Raw genomic sequence first — 15,600 nt, forward strand, 5'->3', positions numbered from 1 at the left:
TACCCATCTAGATGGATAAATAACTTTCTCACATTGGAAAAAATTACTAAGTAATAATCTTATTTAAATATTCGGATAGTCTTATAAATTTTTATGGATAAAATAGTAATAATCTTATTTAAAAGAATATAAATAATGCATTTATCCAAATAAATATTTTCTAAAAATACTTATCTAAATAAATACATTTAACCGGATAATTAACTTAATAAAAAGGGGCCATACTACTCTTATTTTTATTTCCAAAACTAATAAAAGCAAAAAAGCTATAGTTGAATTTCTGGTTTTGATATTATGTTTCATAAAACATACATCATTCAGATCGAGATATATGGTTAAATAGATATTAAGTCAAAAAAGTTCATTTACAAATGTAGTGATAACCAAATTATCGAGATATGGTCGCTTGAAAATTGAAATTAATACAAATTTGTATTCCGATTATGGTACCATCCTGAAAAACTGATACCGATCAATCGGTATCAAAGTTTGGCCGGAAAAAACAGCCTTGGGTACCTTGAAGCTACGCGTGGTTCATAAAAGAATACTATGTACGGTGGTGCTTGCCTTTGGCTCCCGACAGCTACGGCGTAGGGTGTAGCGTTTGGCTGGTTGTCTTAGCGCTCGAGAGCGAGACATTCTCTCTTCCTTCCCCTTCCTCTGCACGCAGCCTCCTCCCTGTTCCCCCCATTGTAGAGAAGTCGAGCTCAGATGTTCGTCCTCTCCCTCCTCCTCCCCCGCCTCCTTCCCCTCCGCTTTCAGGTTCGGTCCTACCGCCTTACCAATCAGAGCCGTCGCAAAGATGGTCATCCCTGTATCTTATCAACCACAAGCTCTCCTCTTGAATCCATTCCAAGGTGTTTCTCTCTTCCCTTCTCTGTATTTCCGTATGTATTTGTTTGTAGCGCTACCCTCAATCATTCTGTGCATGCCCTTTTCTCTCGTATTATGTTTGTTCCTGCTGCAAGCAATCAATTAAATTATGCACATTTGCGCCACAAAAGAAAGGAAATCATGGAGGGACCCGTTGATTGCGCTCTTTGTTTTCTCATCTTTTTACTCACTCTTTGCTCCTTTTCATTCCTGTCGGGGATTTCGGTGCTGGAGATTTATCTCTCTATTTATGCATCTAGCTGTAATGCCATTTCTCGACTCTTTCTATATACGTAATTAGTGCTGCATAGACAACTGAAATTATGAGTGATTGAATACGAAGCGGAGCATGGATTGCTGCAATTATTTTCTTCTCTTTTTTCCTTTCTTTTCCATTTCCTTCTTTCCTGGTTCGAAATGGAGAAGGAATCTTATCGTAGACATCTCCTGATATGAGATTAAGGCGTCGCCAATGTATTCCTTCCTGCTCTTCCCTTCAAAGGGTAAGACACAGTAGAACCTTACAAAAGAAGGCAATGAGGAAATAACAAAAACCTCGCCCTCCTTCTGATTATACCCTCTTCGCTTCGGCACCCTGACCTTACCGATAGGCGTTATGTTAACAGAAATGGAAGGAGAGACCCGCTTCTCTTGTGCTCAAAGTTCTATATTATAATGTCAGACCAAAATGTAGCATTGTAATATCTAGTCCTATGAAGCATCTAATCGTGCGCTCTGTTCTTCCTCCTTTTGATGCAACTCCAAACCGATTCCAATTGGTGGTGCAAGAAAGCCTAAAAAAGCGGGGTACTAGGGATCCACCCTGGAGTACAAAATCGAAGAATCAAAATTGGACATACTGACATAGCCCAACAGATTGAAAATGTAGAGAAGAAGGGTAGATATAGCGAACTTCATTGGGAGGATATTCCATGGAAACTTCTTATATTTTATTTTTTGATCTCTGTAGAGTCTGTAGACAGGCCTCATGTATCTTTCTGGTTTGGAAACTACTCCGACAATTTTTCCTCTAATTTATTTAATGCTGAAATTAATCAGAAAAAGGAAATAAAAGTCCTTCCACTGTTGACTGTTTTTTAGTTCTTTGAATTTCACTGAGTCAAGTCTGTGGAGGAGCAACTTAATTTTACACACAAGGTTTAGACAAGTTACTTGCCTACTAAAGACTTTTAATTTTAAGACACCAAATAAAACGGGAAAAACATATGATGCCTGCACTTGATACTGGCGGTTGCCAAATCATGCCAATTGGTTTGATTTATGAATTAGCAAGATTTTATAGTTACTGTGTGCTAATACTTGCTTCTAAATACAGGTTGATGAGGATGAGGGATATTGGAGGAAAAAGAGCAAGCATGAAGAGGTGGCATGGTCGCATAATTTTGCTCACGTAATATCACAGTCTGTTCAATGTTTTAGTGAGTATGAATATTCTTGTTACTCCCTTATAAGACCTAATCTGACTTTGTTATCCTTCTTTTTCTTTCTCTGTTTTGATTTAGTCAATTTTGTCCTATTATTGGGAGGATTGGTATATATTTGGTTATAGATGAGATTAATACAACTAGATTATAGAACCCCAACACAGGTGCTACCTTGTAACCCCTTGTTTAGCAAGGGAATCGGCTATCCCATTTGCACTTCTTCTTACCCACTTGAATTCAGCATTTATGTCCTTTGTAATCCTTTCCACTTCCCTAAAAGCATGTTAACATAGTTCTTTTTGCAGCCTATGTATTTCTTTCATAAATTCTTGTTACATCTCTTTTCCTTCTTTTTTCTTCTTTTATTTCCAGTAAATTCCATTCTCTGGATTTCTAGTTTCATTTCTTCATTCTTTTCTTTTCTTTTCCCTTTGTCCAATTTAAACTGGGGTCAATGTTTTCTATTAAGGCAACAGGTTCAGACCTGCTTCTACAAGATCAAATCACATAGAAACTGAATTGGCAGCCTAAAATAGGTAAATGTGTTCTCATAATACCTTTTTTCCATTTGGCAAACTTCATCCTGATACAGTTCTGCCAAGTGACAAAACAGGCTTATTTAATCTTTTTTATATTAAAAATTCAAGAAAATTTGGGGCTATTATTTATAGGAGAGTGCAATACATAGTGAGGAATAAGGAGGACATGGACATTTCTAGTATACATTTTGCTGATCCAGAGAGTCCCTCAGCAGATGGATGGTGTTTACCTGCCTGTCATCCACATGTTCAGACAACTATCCACTGCAGGTCTCTTAAGTCATAGCCACATAACAAACTATTTTTCCGTCTTGTTATTATATTGGTATTTTGTTGCTTCTTCTGTAAAGAAGTTTGGCTTTAGCTTCATCGTGGTGGGACCTTGTCCTTTTGAGGTTTAACTTCTAGAGGTTCTGCACTTTCTGATTTTTGTAATTCAGTTCTTTTACTTATTTCATATTTGAGGCATGATTTTCATGGTCAGTTACATCAAAATTGGATATGTGTTGCTGACTGATACAAAGCCTACAAGGTCAACTTATGGTGTTGGTTTGGTTACCATAACCTATAGGATCATTTCCCTAATTCTGCCAACACATGTAAAATGCATTTTCTTTATAACCTTTACTAGAACAATTTTTGCAACAATATTAATAAACCTTTGAACTCAAATTTATGGCCTAGCTTCTAACGCAGCTAATATCTGCATTTTTACTTTCCATCAAGGAGTTTCTTTTAACGACATGTGGTTGTTGTAGGTAATGCTATGGTTGGATCACGATCATGGATAGGAGCACTCCTGAGTCGCACAGGCAATAGGCGTCATGTAGACAAGATTCCTGACTATACTATGAGCCCTCTTCAGGTAGATTTGAGATCTTAATTCAGGGCCTGTTTGGCAAGTCTTTTTGAGAAGATCTTCTTGTAGCTCTGACAGTCAAAAGACGCATTGAGCTTTTGACATAAGATCTGGGCAGCCCAAAGACTGTTTGGCAGATGCGCATCTTTCTGTGCGTTGTTTCGGGTCTTTCTGTGCAAGATTAAAACGCAATAGATGCGGGAAGCTTCATTTGGAGCTTCCCGAAATCAGCCCAAAATGGGCTTTGCGCGTCTTTTCAGCGTCCCGTCTTTTGGTGGCTAGATCTTCCGCGAGCCAAACGGAAATAGACCGATTTTCAGTCTTCCCGGCTTGTAAACAGCCGAAAGACCACGTGGAAAGACGCGCCAAACAGGCCCTCAATAAGCTTTCTGCTTGCATTCATTGACATATGATTCATTGCATCTGCTTACAGTTTGTTGCAATCAAAAGACAGTTATAAATTTGGCTTTTTTTTTATATAAATCTGAATGTAATCTTTGAAATACATTAATAAAATTTCTTCTAATGATAAAAAAAATCAAAAGACAGTTATGATTATGTGAACATATGAATTTTTTTTTCCAATAACCCTTATATTACTTCTTTTAGTACATCCTAGCTGGAATTTGTATACATGCACTCTGGAGATTGGTTTCTTGTTTGGAACAATCTGAGGGAGAGCAAAGCTCTAAAATGGGAGCCGATCATAAATGTAAATTGGGTTCACAGATTGGCCAACAGGTTTGTAAATGCAATGGTTAAAAACAAGGAGTAAACAGAGAAAACTTTTTATGCGGTGTCTTGAACACTATTTTATGTAAGAAAAGTACAAAATCTATTAGAAAGGGTAGGATGGCTGAGCCATGGCCAGAAAGCTGGGATTGCTTGGCACTTGTTAATACATTATTCTTTTACACAATCAATGAAATTCATTGATCTGCAACTAATAAAAAAAGTAAAAAAGATTGGTTTCTTGTATATCTTGCAACTGTTGTTTTGATTTTGTAGCCATAGATTATTTACCATTTATCTGTCACATAGAAGTTATAGCTGTCTTTTACTGCTTAGCAGGAAGAGAGATTGCAAAGGCTTCAAGAAAGACTGCAAATACCTTTTGACGAGACTCGCCCAGATCATCAAGTATTAACTTCTTCCCCTTGGGCTTGTGAGAGTAAGCTAGAAAAAACTTGTGATAGTTACCTTAACATCTGGTGTGGTTACTTATATTTAATTTGTTTTGTTAGGAAAGACCTACCCTAGCTTTGAGTGGCTGTCCTATTCTTCTGTTCATTACACTGACACGCATTTGTACATGCATATATATCTTCTTGTTTTATCATGATTCCCCATTGGAAGTCATAAAAGAAAACTACTTACTTTTTTGTGCTCTGGCTTTCTTCTCCTTGTATGAAAAAAAAGAATAATGACTTACAATCTCATTTGAAGGAGCCTAGGAGTAGCTCTAATAGGTGATAAAATGAAGGGAAGTAGACTAAGATGGTTTGGTCATGTGCAGAGAAGACCATCTACAGCACCCTGTAAGAAGAAGCCATCTATTTCAAGTTGAAGAGGATAGAAGAGCTAGGGGCAGACCAAAAAAGACATGAATTGAGATTGTAAGAAATGACTAAAGGGCTTATCATTTAACAATGGATATGGCACTGAAGAGAACGGAATGGTAAAAAACAGGATTCATGTAGCTGACCCCATATAGTTGGAACAAGGCTTAGATGATGATGATGATGATGATGATGATGAACTGGCAAAACTGTAAACAGATGGGGTATTTGTCAATAAGGTTTTATTAATCATTTTGATGTTTGAGTGACAAATTTTTATCCTTAATGAATACTTGTTCTTGGTGACACATTGTCTCTTTATCATGTTTGTGTGTAAATTGCGTATATAATGTTGATCAATTGCATTATGCAAAGCTGATATTGCTTTTTATGTTTAAAGAAAATTTAGTAGAACTCTTTTGTAGATTAATTGATGATTAGAGCCTTCAGGTTGAAAATTTCACTTTGTGAAATTCAGGTAGGAGTCCAGATTTTGACATTTCTGGTAAACTTGTTGGTACAAAAAAAAAAAAAAGAAAATTCAAGTGATTTGTGGTCATGCATCATTGCTAGAATTCACTATTTTTGCATGCACATTGTTTCATAGATTTTCTTTCTTCAGAATGAGATTTCTTCAATGGAACTACATGATTGTAACCAATGTTCTGAAAACTGGAGCAGATGTTGAAAAAGAAGGCCTTGTTTAACTGTTTCGCTGGTCCGCCTGAGGTTCAAGCAGTTTGACTGCTAACATCATAAATATGTTCATTTAAAACATAAATGCTAAAATGAGAAAATCCTGATTCAATTCTGTTTCAATTTGGGTCCAACCTCAGCTGAACCATGGTTTAATCATGTTTTGATTAGCCAATAGTTTCTTACCATGTTCCAAGCAGTTCACTTTTGGGAATCAGAGGACAGTCTGGTTCCAGTTGAACCAGGTTCAACCAGTTGTCCCACTGTCTGGTTTTCAAGACATTGGTTGTAATTTTCTACATGTTTTCTCCTTCAAGTTCTTATTGTTGGGTTCTACATTAACATCTTTATCTCATTGGCAGGAGGCTCTTAGAGCATTGTGGCATGCTGCTTTTCCAGATGTTGATCTTAAAGGCATGATCTCTGAGCAATGGAAAGATATGGGTTGGCAAGGTACTAATCCATCCACTGACTTCAGGTAAATTTCATAATTTGCAATACTTGTTTGTGTCTAGATTCCTACTATTTGATTTTTGACCTATAACCAGTATCCAGTTTTGCATGTACCAAATGAATGAAATGTCCATGTCAAAAATGCATTGGATTCTAAGAAGCTACTGTAAATGACATATGCCATTCTTTTTAATCATTGTATGCATTTTTTATATGTGATGTTACAAGGATATACTTTTGCACCTTTTCTATATATACAAGATTAAAGGGTAAAAGCAAACAAACTTATATGTATGTATGTGTCCATGCAACACTGCCTATAATTATGACAGAAATTAAAACAAAAGTAACCATTGCAACTTTTTTATCAATTTCATTAAGATGAAACAGTGAGGAGACACAAGGGAGAATGAAAGAAGACAGATTAGGGCTTTGGGTTTTAAAATGAAAAGAAAACATGTGACAGATTAGGGCCGGTCACCGTTTAGGTTTGAAAATATGTGGTTGGAAGATCCTACCTTTGTAGACATGGTTAAATGTTGGTGGCAAGAGGTAGTGAGCAGAGGCTTGAAGAAAGGGGTAGTTTCTTGAGGAAGTAAGGGTTTAAAAGAGAAATTAAAGGCGTGGAACAAGGATACTTATGGTAAAGTGGAGGAGATCAAAGAAAATATTATTTCAAGGATTGGGGAGCTAGATAAAAAAGAAGCTCTTAGAACCATAGTTTTCAAGGCGCCAAGGCAAGGCTAGGCGACCACAGGGCGCCCAGGCATCTTCTAGGCGTTGGAATTTTAAAATATTAATTTTCTTGAGTTTTTTACTTTATCTATTTTTTGTAAGCTATTTTATTGGTTTTGTGTGCTAACTAGCAAGCATGTACACTAACTATTAACTCTATGAATCATTCAAATTAGTATAAAACTATAAATTTCATATAACTAGCAAGCATGTACACAGTACACCAACTATACACTAACTAGCAAGCATGTGCACTAACTATTAACTGAAAAAAAATAAATAAGTGCAGGAACTAGGAAGGGAGGAGAGGAGTATAGGGGTGGAAGAAGAAGAAGTAAGGAGGATTAAGGGCAGGGAGGAGTATAGACCCCTGTTTTTTCAAAAAAAAAGGGACTGAGACTAGGACTAGCGACTGAGAACAATCAGGGGCGGAAGAAGAAGAAGAAGAAGAAGAAGAAGAAGAAGAAGAATGACAGAAATTATGTAATAGTGTGGGAGCTTTAATCCCATACACAAAGTTGTAAAACTTTTTTAACTCTATTTTCAAATAAAATTCTCCTTTGCTGATAAAAAAAATTACACTAAGTCAAAACTTCTTGATCAAATAATGACAGAAATTATTCCAGATTATAAAAAGTGGTGGGTTTCTGTTGGAAAAGGTCAAAGTGGTTTTTTGAAACACTCATTAGAACACACATCAATACAGAAAAGATTGAAAGTTTTGATTTGATGGATCTAATTTTCTTGGCAGCATATTTTCATTATTCAGTTTAATCACTATTTTGTTGTCTGTAGTAACCTACTTGCAGCATCTAAACCTATATTTCTTTTTTGTATTTGTATGGAAGAAGAAAAACCTGCAAGAATATTTTTCTACCTGAATGAGAATCTATCTGGTTTATATAATTTATTTGTTATACATTTGTTATGGCTAGAATATCATTCTGTTTAGCAGTGTAATTAGTATTTCGTTTAGTATGAGAACTGAAAGGCATGAGTTTTGTCTTATTACATCTATCCTAGTTGTTCTGTAACTGAAGTCTTGACTCCTGACCTGGTTTTAACTTATCCCAACCCCATATTTGAATTGGAAAAGTTGTCTGAGTTTGGTTCAGAATAATTGTCTCAGTTTTATTCTTGGATTGGGTCAGGTAATGATTTGACTGTTAAGTTCTTCAGGCTGGGCTTGTATTAACCCTATAAGCTGATATCATTGGGTTGAATTGCAGTCCCTAATGATAGGTCATCTAATTATGATATGTAAAAATAGAAGTAAATGAATAATTAATAGAGTTTCTTATCATGTTTGTATGCTTGAACCTGTTGTATTACCTTTAACAGTTCAAAACAAATGTTTTTGTGTGACATTATTTAGTTTTTTTCTTTCTTGTAGGGGTTGTGGATTCATTTCACTTGAGAACTTATTGTTTTTTGCCAGGACATATCCGGTATGCTTTCAGTTTTGTTATTCACTTTCCTAAACTTAAACAGCAGTGTAGTCATCAAGGCATTTAGGCAATATGTAGGTGTTTCTGTCTGTGAGGCATTGTGTCAACAAGTTGTCATGGAAGCAACTACACACACAGAGAGACACTTAAATTTAAGTAGTAAGATATTGAGTTGCTGACCATATTGGTCAGAATTGAGATGTAGGTGGTGTTTGGAGGCAGTGGTTTGGTGGGGCTGTGGCAAAACATGTTACTCAGCCAGATGTGGGTCCCGGCATTCTTTTAGCATGCTTTTAAACTATATTTCATGTAATCAAAGTACAATGATAATGAGAAGTGCTTCTATTTCACAATGAATTTAATAACCATCACTATCAGTGGAGATCAACTTTTCATCTAGAGCATCCTCAATAACATTTGTGTTGGTGGGAGGAGGCTGGGGTAGAAGACAAGCCATAATGTGGCCATGATAAGCAGTGAGATCCACCACATTAAAGATGGGATTGATTCCATTGTAATCCAGAAGTTCTTGAACATATACAATACACCTAATATTCATAATGATCTTGTTGTGTACAGTTTCTGGACTTCTTTTGAGGTCCTTCTGTTTTGTTGTGTACAGTTTCTTATTGTACAAAGGACCTTTTCATCAATACATTGATACTTTACTTTTGCTCAAAAAAATAATGATCTTGAAAGGAACCTACACTTATGGAACAGCAAGTGTCCTTAGTAAAACATTCTGGCCTAATTTGCACCATAATGATGTCATCTGAGCAACTAAATGGCAATGTAAATCAGCTTTAGCTTTATAGGTATCATTGCTTAAAGAAATCCTTATATGCTCATTTTCATGTATTTCATGGATATATCAAACAAAAACCCTCTACTTTGATGCTGCTTCATGCATTTGTTATAGAGGTTAATGGGTTTTTCCTGGACTGCAGTCCTGTAACCAACTTGATATGAATTCTATCGGTAGGTATATTGGCTTAACTATTATTGAAGGGCTTTAGAATTGGGAGTTATGGATTAAAGGTGCTACTTTATGATTTATAGCCTAGGAATTTGGTTAGGGACTGAAAAGTGCTGAAAATTCTATGGTGAAAATTTGCAAGAGGTTAAGAAAATAAAGGGAATATAATCAAATGGAAGAAAAGCAGTTGAGGTTAGGATATGTACTTGGGGGCAGCTAGGGTAGAATGTATTCGGGTTTTGGGGGTTAATTAGAAAGTGTGACTTCTATTTCCCAAGGGCAAGAAAGAAAGTAGGTTTTGGGGAAAAATTGAACAATTACCAAAACATGCTTGTCTGGTGAATATTATTATTCCAAACTGAACTTTTTTTTATCACTTTTCATGCACCAATTTGATTCAAATAAAGTAGGAACAAGAAATTGAAGAGAAGGAAGCAAAGACTCAAAGAAACCCTAAAAGCACTCTAGGAATTCTGGGGATATAACTGTAGCTAAACCGATCAATCTTCATTCATCAGAAATATGGTATTATTGGTGGACACCCAACCTTAATGAGCAAAATTACAGTGGTGCCCCTGCACATAAAAGTAAAAGAAAATTGTTAACTACTCTAACTGCTAACCCAGTCAATAGCTATGAAACTTCAGACGAACTAAATAAAACCCATAGTAAATAGCAAATCATAATGGGTGAATTCCTACAAGGAATATTAGAAATAAGAAAATATCCCTAAGGATCCCCATGGAGCATACAACCTTTTCCATTCTAAAATAGTTCTTCAATCATTGCCTTGGATCCCCATCGATGGGTCAATTTTCATAGCACCTCCTGTAATGCTTTAACTACACTACTAAGCTGGACGTTAATATTTTTTAACCTCTCATTTTCCATTTTTCTTTATTATTTACGTTTATTTGATGTCATAAATTTATACTAATTTTACTCAAAATCAAAATGAAGGCTGCTTTTCATAGGTTATTGTTCAAGCAAGATGGTGAGAGATCCACTTGGGAATATCCATTTGCTGTTGCAGGCATTAATGTGTCATTTATGTTGATTCAAATGTTGGATCTGTATTCAGGTCAGTAAGATAGCAAGTAAAGTCTTTTCGACAGTTCTGCATATTTTGTTAATTAGCAATCTGTATTATTATTCTTACTTGTGAATTTAGGTGCCAAAGGGCTTTTCCTTTTTCCTTTTTCTGTTGGCTCTATACATTTTGAGACAAAAGAAAAAGAAATACATTAAGACATTTAGTAGCCTGTCCATGCATAATTGCATATGCAGTTTTGCCAAAATGCCTAGGTCAAAGGCCTAGCTAGTAAATTGGGCTGCTTAGGAATCTCAGGCTACATTACACTAGGTGATGTTCTGACTGTTGTTAGCTATTAGGAGTATGAAAAAAATATATTGTGGAATAAGTTAGTGAATGGTGGTGGCTAATTTTCAAGAGAAGTAGCCTTAAGTTCAGTAAAATAAAACACAGTGAGATAAGAGATTGGCTGGATATAAAGTGGCCATAGTTTCTATCAGCATAGGGAATTCCCTGAGGGGATGAATGAAATAATATGATTTATGAAATAGATTAAATGTTTGTGATCAGTGATACCCAGAAATCCTCATATTTTCTGTCAACCTGTTAACCATTCATTATTATATTAAGCTTGCTACTGATAAAATATCAGATAAAGATTATGAAGATATATGAATGGGGATAGGATCATAGGATTATGATTCGCTGACTCCCTGTGTCCAAGGAAGTTGTTCCATAGTCAAAACACCAAGGCAAAACTAGGCAACAGGGGATGACCTTGTCACCTACGCATTTAAGCAGCTGTCTAGGTGTCACCTAGATGCTATGGCACCTGGATACCTGTACATGCCTAGCGTTCTGATTTTGTATATGATACTTATTGGATACAATATCAAAAACTTCACGAATACTTCTATATGTATTTTATAGCACTAAAACTTTTAAAGTATACAAGTTGGTATTTTTTTATCAGTAACAGAATTTATTAATAAAAAAGAGAGGATTACAGCTTTTAGGTAGCCTCAGCGACCCACGCAAACTCAACCAAAGGACATCAGTTACTAGAAATCTTATACTTCTCACTTTACATATTAACCCAAAAGCACTGTTCCCTGTTTACCCCCTGCTTTCCTAACTGATCTACTAAACCATTGGCTGATCTTGGGGGGTGGGGTCCATTGAAGAACCAGCTGCATATCCTTTGAAATTCTCCTGAACTTCTGATTTCATTTTTGAAGCACCAGGGAGTCTGCTCCATTCGTTTCAGCCAGTTTAGGTCAACTTTAGACTCTCCTTCAATTATCAGTTTCCTTACCCCCAACTCCATAGCTTTTCCAATCCCAAATATCACTGCCTTCAACTCAGCTTTTGTTGAATCCCCTACTCCAAGTGGTCCGGAGAACAAACCCAGGATTACTCCATTTTTATCCCTTAATACCCCTCCAATTCCTGAAGGGCCCAGGTTGCCAAAGCTACTACTGTTTAAATTCAGTTTGAGGAATCCATTTTCAGGTGGGACCCAACCTCTTAGGATTTTTTTTTTCGAGGATAACAAAGCTGCTACTCTTCCCCATGATCTGATTATTCAACAATAGTAAAGTCTGAGAATAAACTCAATGATTTCACCCAATGTGCAACCTTTACCATGATGCTTTCAATCAGTGACTCTTTGCTTCATTTCTTCCCCTAAAAAATTCTTAAATTTCTTTCCTCTCAAACTGTCCATAGGATAGCAGCCCTCGTACATTTCTACATTATTCTCCCCCTTCGTTTTGACACCCTAAAAGTAGTAAAATCAAACAATTTGTCCAGACTATTTGGAGAGTACCACCTGCAACCCAAAAGAGGAAGAACCAATCCCAAATATAACAAGAAAAAGGGCAGGAAATTAAAAGATGATATGCAGTTTCACCATTAGATTTGCACAAAATACACCAATTTGGGGATAGACACCAGCCAGGTCTCTTTCTTTGCAACAAGTCGCAAGTATTAATAGCACCATGAAAGACCTCCCAGCAAAAGGCACCCACTTTGGGAGGGACAGGATGGCACCAAACTTCTTTGACTGAAATGCAAAGGGTTAGAAATTTTTTAACAAATTATATTTCAAAAAGGTTGCACAAGTTAGAAATTTAATTAAATTTGGCAAAACATAAGTATTGGGAAATGATATTTAGCATAAAAAACGATATATAAATGCTTGACATAAGCATATTACATTGGATTGGATATTCATATCCATGCTGAGAATATTAGGGAATGGAGTCATATATCCCCATTTCCCATATCCATATCCATATCTGGGCGTCATTGCCTAGATGGTGATTTTTTGAAAAAAAAAGAGTTAAATATTTATTTCCTGCAGAAGTAAATCAGTCCTCTACAACTCATATAAACTTGATTAAAGTAGAGAAAAAAGTAGAAGGTAGAAGACAGCAGAACAAAAGAAGAAGATGGAGAAAAGAAGAGGAAGGAGTATTCGATAATCTCTTCTCTCCCCTCACTAATCCTTTTGTTAATCTTCATTTTCTAAATTAATTACAAGCATGCCCTTAAGTGGGTGGCCAGCTAAGCAAGAACTTGAAATAAACTTATAAAAAGAAGTAACAGGCCCATTGACTAACAAATAAATAACACACTACATAAATAAAAGAATAGATACTAGGGCCCATTTGGCCCAGTCTCTCTACACCTGCATTAATATATTAATGAAAGGAGTGGAAATAAACACATATTCCCATGTATGGTTTCAGATGCCAAAGGAAACAAGCTCATGACTTTCTCCTGAATTGTATATAGAAATTCAAAAAGAAGCATATAGTTTGCTCAATGTTGTGATGCAAATAATTTTACGAGTGTTACAATTTTGGGTGTTTTACTCTTTTATTGCATCCAGTTGAAGCCGTAAGCCTGTGAATCTGCCATCTGCTAAATTAATTTTCTTATGTTCTGTGCTACATGCATTGAGGATCTTCTACCTGCCATTTATTATACTTGTCTGATTCTCTCTCCATTCATTTGCAGCAAAGCCAAAATGCATCCCAGGAGCAAACTTCATAAAAATTTTATCAGGTAGTGTTACCAGTTTTCATACTACGACAGATAAAAGGTCCTTTAGTATTCTAAGGTCCCACTTTATCATGTTGCTTTTTTAATAGCACATTTTTTTTTTCTAATTGCAGAAGATGAAGAGGCATTTGATGTATTGTATTGTATAGCATTTGAAATGATGGATGCTCAGTGGCTTGCTATGCATGCTTCATACATGGAATTTAACGTGATCTCTCTCTCTCTCTCTCTCTCGTGCATGTCATGCTTTTTGGTGCACCATATTGTTTTAATATTTATTTTGTTCATTCAGGAGGTCTTGAAAGCGACACGGACCCAACTGGAGAGAGAACTTTCTTTAGATGATGTTCGTCGGATTCAAGATTTACCAGCTTATAATCTCTTGTATCAGTAGCTTCAAATTTTGGCTAACCCATCAAAATCCTCACCATTTTTACTCCCAAGGCTTCATATCCCCTGATGAATATGCCTGCTAAATAATTTAACATGTATTATGCCGTTTGGATAGGCCTTTGGCCAGTGGAATTTCTGTGTAACCAAAATAGATTCTTTAATATACTACTTTAGATAATGCTTCATGAGTCATGACTCTTCCGATCACCTGCTCCACTGTTCCTTTATCACCTGATCAAGCAAACCAGGGGTCTTCATATTGGTAGCAAGCTTTTTCTGCTACAGCCCATCGAGTAGATTCCTTGTCAATTCACTCGTAGGAGCATCGGTTAAACACCACCTCACCCAAAACAATTGAAAAAAAAGAGCCTGCTCTTATCCATTGCATTACCATTAATTAAGCTAAAAACGATCAAAATGTTGTATATTATACGAGCTAAACATGACTGTTCTTGTTGGATCGAATTGATTGGGTTAACGATTATGTATATTCATTTCAATTATAAATTGGATGATTTGAGATCACCTTAATCACAATGGATACCGTCTGTAGTTCTATCTTCATATATCTAACATCTGGGTTCGACTAATTTGGCATCATTTGTCTGGGCCAAGGTACAAAATTTTGATACGTATTGGGCTGTATTGGCCAATACGTATTGTATTGGGGGTTTCCCAATATTCTTCTACAAGGGGTGTTTCGGGGTTTAATTTGATTTGGGGGTAGACAGGCCTTAAACTGATCCCATCTGAACTAGGCTTAAAAAAATAACTAAAAAAAAAAATAGGGGAACGAGCCTCAATACAGTTTGATACGCCCGGGCTGTATTGATATTTTGAAACTTGGTATAGGTCTAAGCCCTAAGGCACTGTTATTTAACGTGGATGCTACTTTTGTACTCTTCATAATGTAGTATATTTTTAGGGTAAATTAAAGATAGGTACCCTGTACTTTGGGGTAATGACAGATAGGTATGAACTTTCAATTCAACACTTAAATACCCTGAACTTTCAAAAATAGACACTTGGGTCTATCTGTTAGTATTCCATCAGTTAAACATTATATAATGTAAAAAATACCCTTCTCATGTATTTCTGAGATCATTCTCAAGTAACCGACGATGTCAATCTCACATAGACAGCAAATAACAGGTTCAAATTTTTCGACAATAACATTCTGTAGTGATGATTTTACTCCGTAGAATGATCTCAAAATCACACGAGAAGGGTATTTTTGAGATTATGTAATATTTAACTGATGGAACACTAATGGATGGACCTAAGTGTCTATTTTTGAGAGTTCAGGGTATTCAAGTGTTGCAATTGAAAATTCAATCCCAAGTATCTATAATTTACCCTTTTTATACTGAAGATATAACTGAAATAATCTCAAAAGTGTATCAGCATAGTATTAGTACAATTAGGTCCTGTGTGGTGATGCTAAAGCATTAAATAAACTTGGACATTGACATCGTTCTTTTGAGTCAAAGGCTAATGGAACCGAGCACAAAGTTATTTTAAT

General features: G+C 36.0%; 1 protein-coding gene across 4 annotated transcripts; it reads left to right on the plus strand.

The window, feature by feature from the left end:
- Positions 1-565: 565 nt before the first annotated feature.
- LOC148877844 (ELMO/CED-12 family protein) lies at positions 566-14,270 on the plus strand. 4 transcript variants are annotated; one of them, XM_088945098.1, is made up of 10 exons: positions 566-1,376; positions 2,210-2,312; positions 3,616-3,722; positions 4,788-4,856; positions 6,334-6,449; positions 8,553-8,607; positions 10,544-10,664; positions 13,641-13,688; positions 13,799-13,893; positions 13,978-14,270. In XM_088945098.1, the coding sequence occupies exons 1-10, from the start codon at positions 1,326-1,328 to the stop codon at positions 14,077-14,079; spliced, it is 867 nt and encodes a 288-aa protein (XP_088801224.1). In that variant the 5' UTR covers positions 566-1,325; the 3' UTR covers positions 14,080-14,270. The 4 variants fall into 4 exon arrangements, with proteins under 4 accessions (XP_088801224.1, XP_088801239.1, XP_088801248.1 ...); XM_088945113.1 differs by having other exon boundaries at positions 566-857; XM_088945122.1 differs by having other exon boundaries at positions 572-857; positions 2,210-2,316.
- The last annotated feature ends 1,330 nt before the right edge of the window (positions 14,271-15,600 follow it).

The sequence above is a fragment of the Nelumbo lutea genome, chromosome 1 (assembly GCF_056320005.1).
Source record: "Nelumbo lutea isolate HS-2025 chromosome 1, American lotus-T2T, whole genome shotgun sequence".
Classification (NCBI taxonomy): Eukaryota; Viridiplantae; Streptophyta; class Magnoliopsida; order Proteales; family Nelumbonaceae; genus Nelumbo; species Nelumbo lutea.

Bases quoted from the DNA above. Each gene is read 5' to 3' on its own strand.
- LOC148877844 (XM_088945098.1), top strand. From the start codon at position 1,326: ATGAGATTAAGGCGTCGCCAATGTATTCCTTCCTGCTCTTCCCTTCAA. The intron at 4,857-6,333 runs GTATTAACTTCT...TCTCATTGGCAG, and splicing joins AGACTCGCCCAGATCATCAA to GAGGCTCTTAGAGCATTGTG. The intron at 8,608-10,543 runs GTATGCTTTCAG...ATCAAAATGAAG, and splicing joins TTTTTGCCAGGACATATCCG to GCTGCTTTTCATAGGTTATT.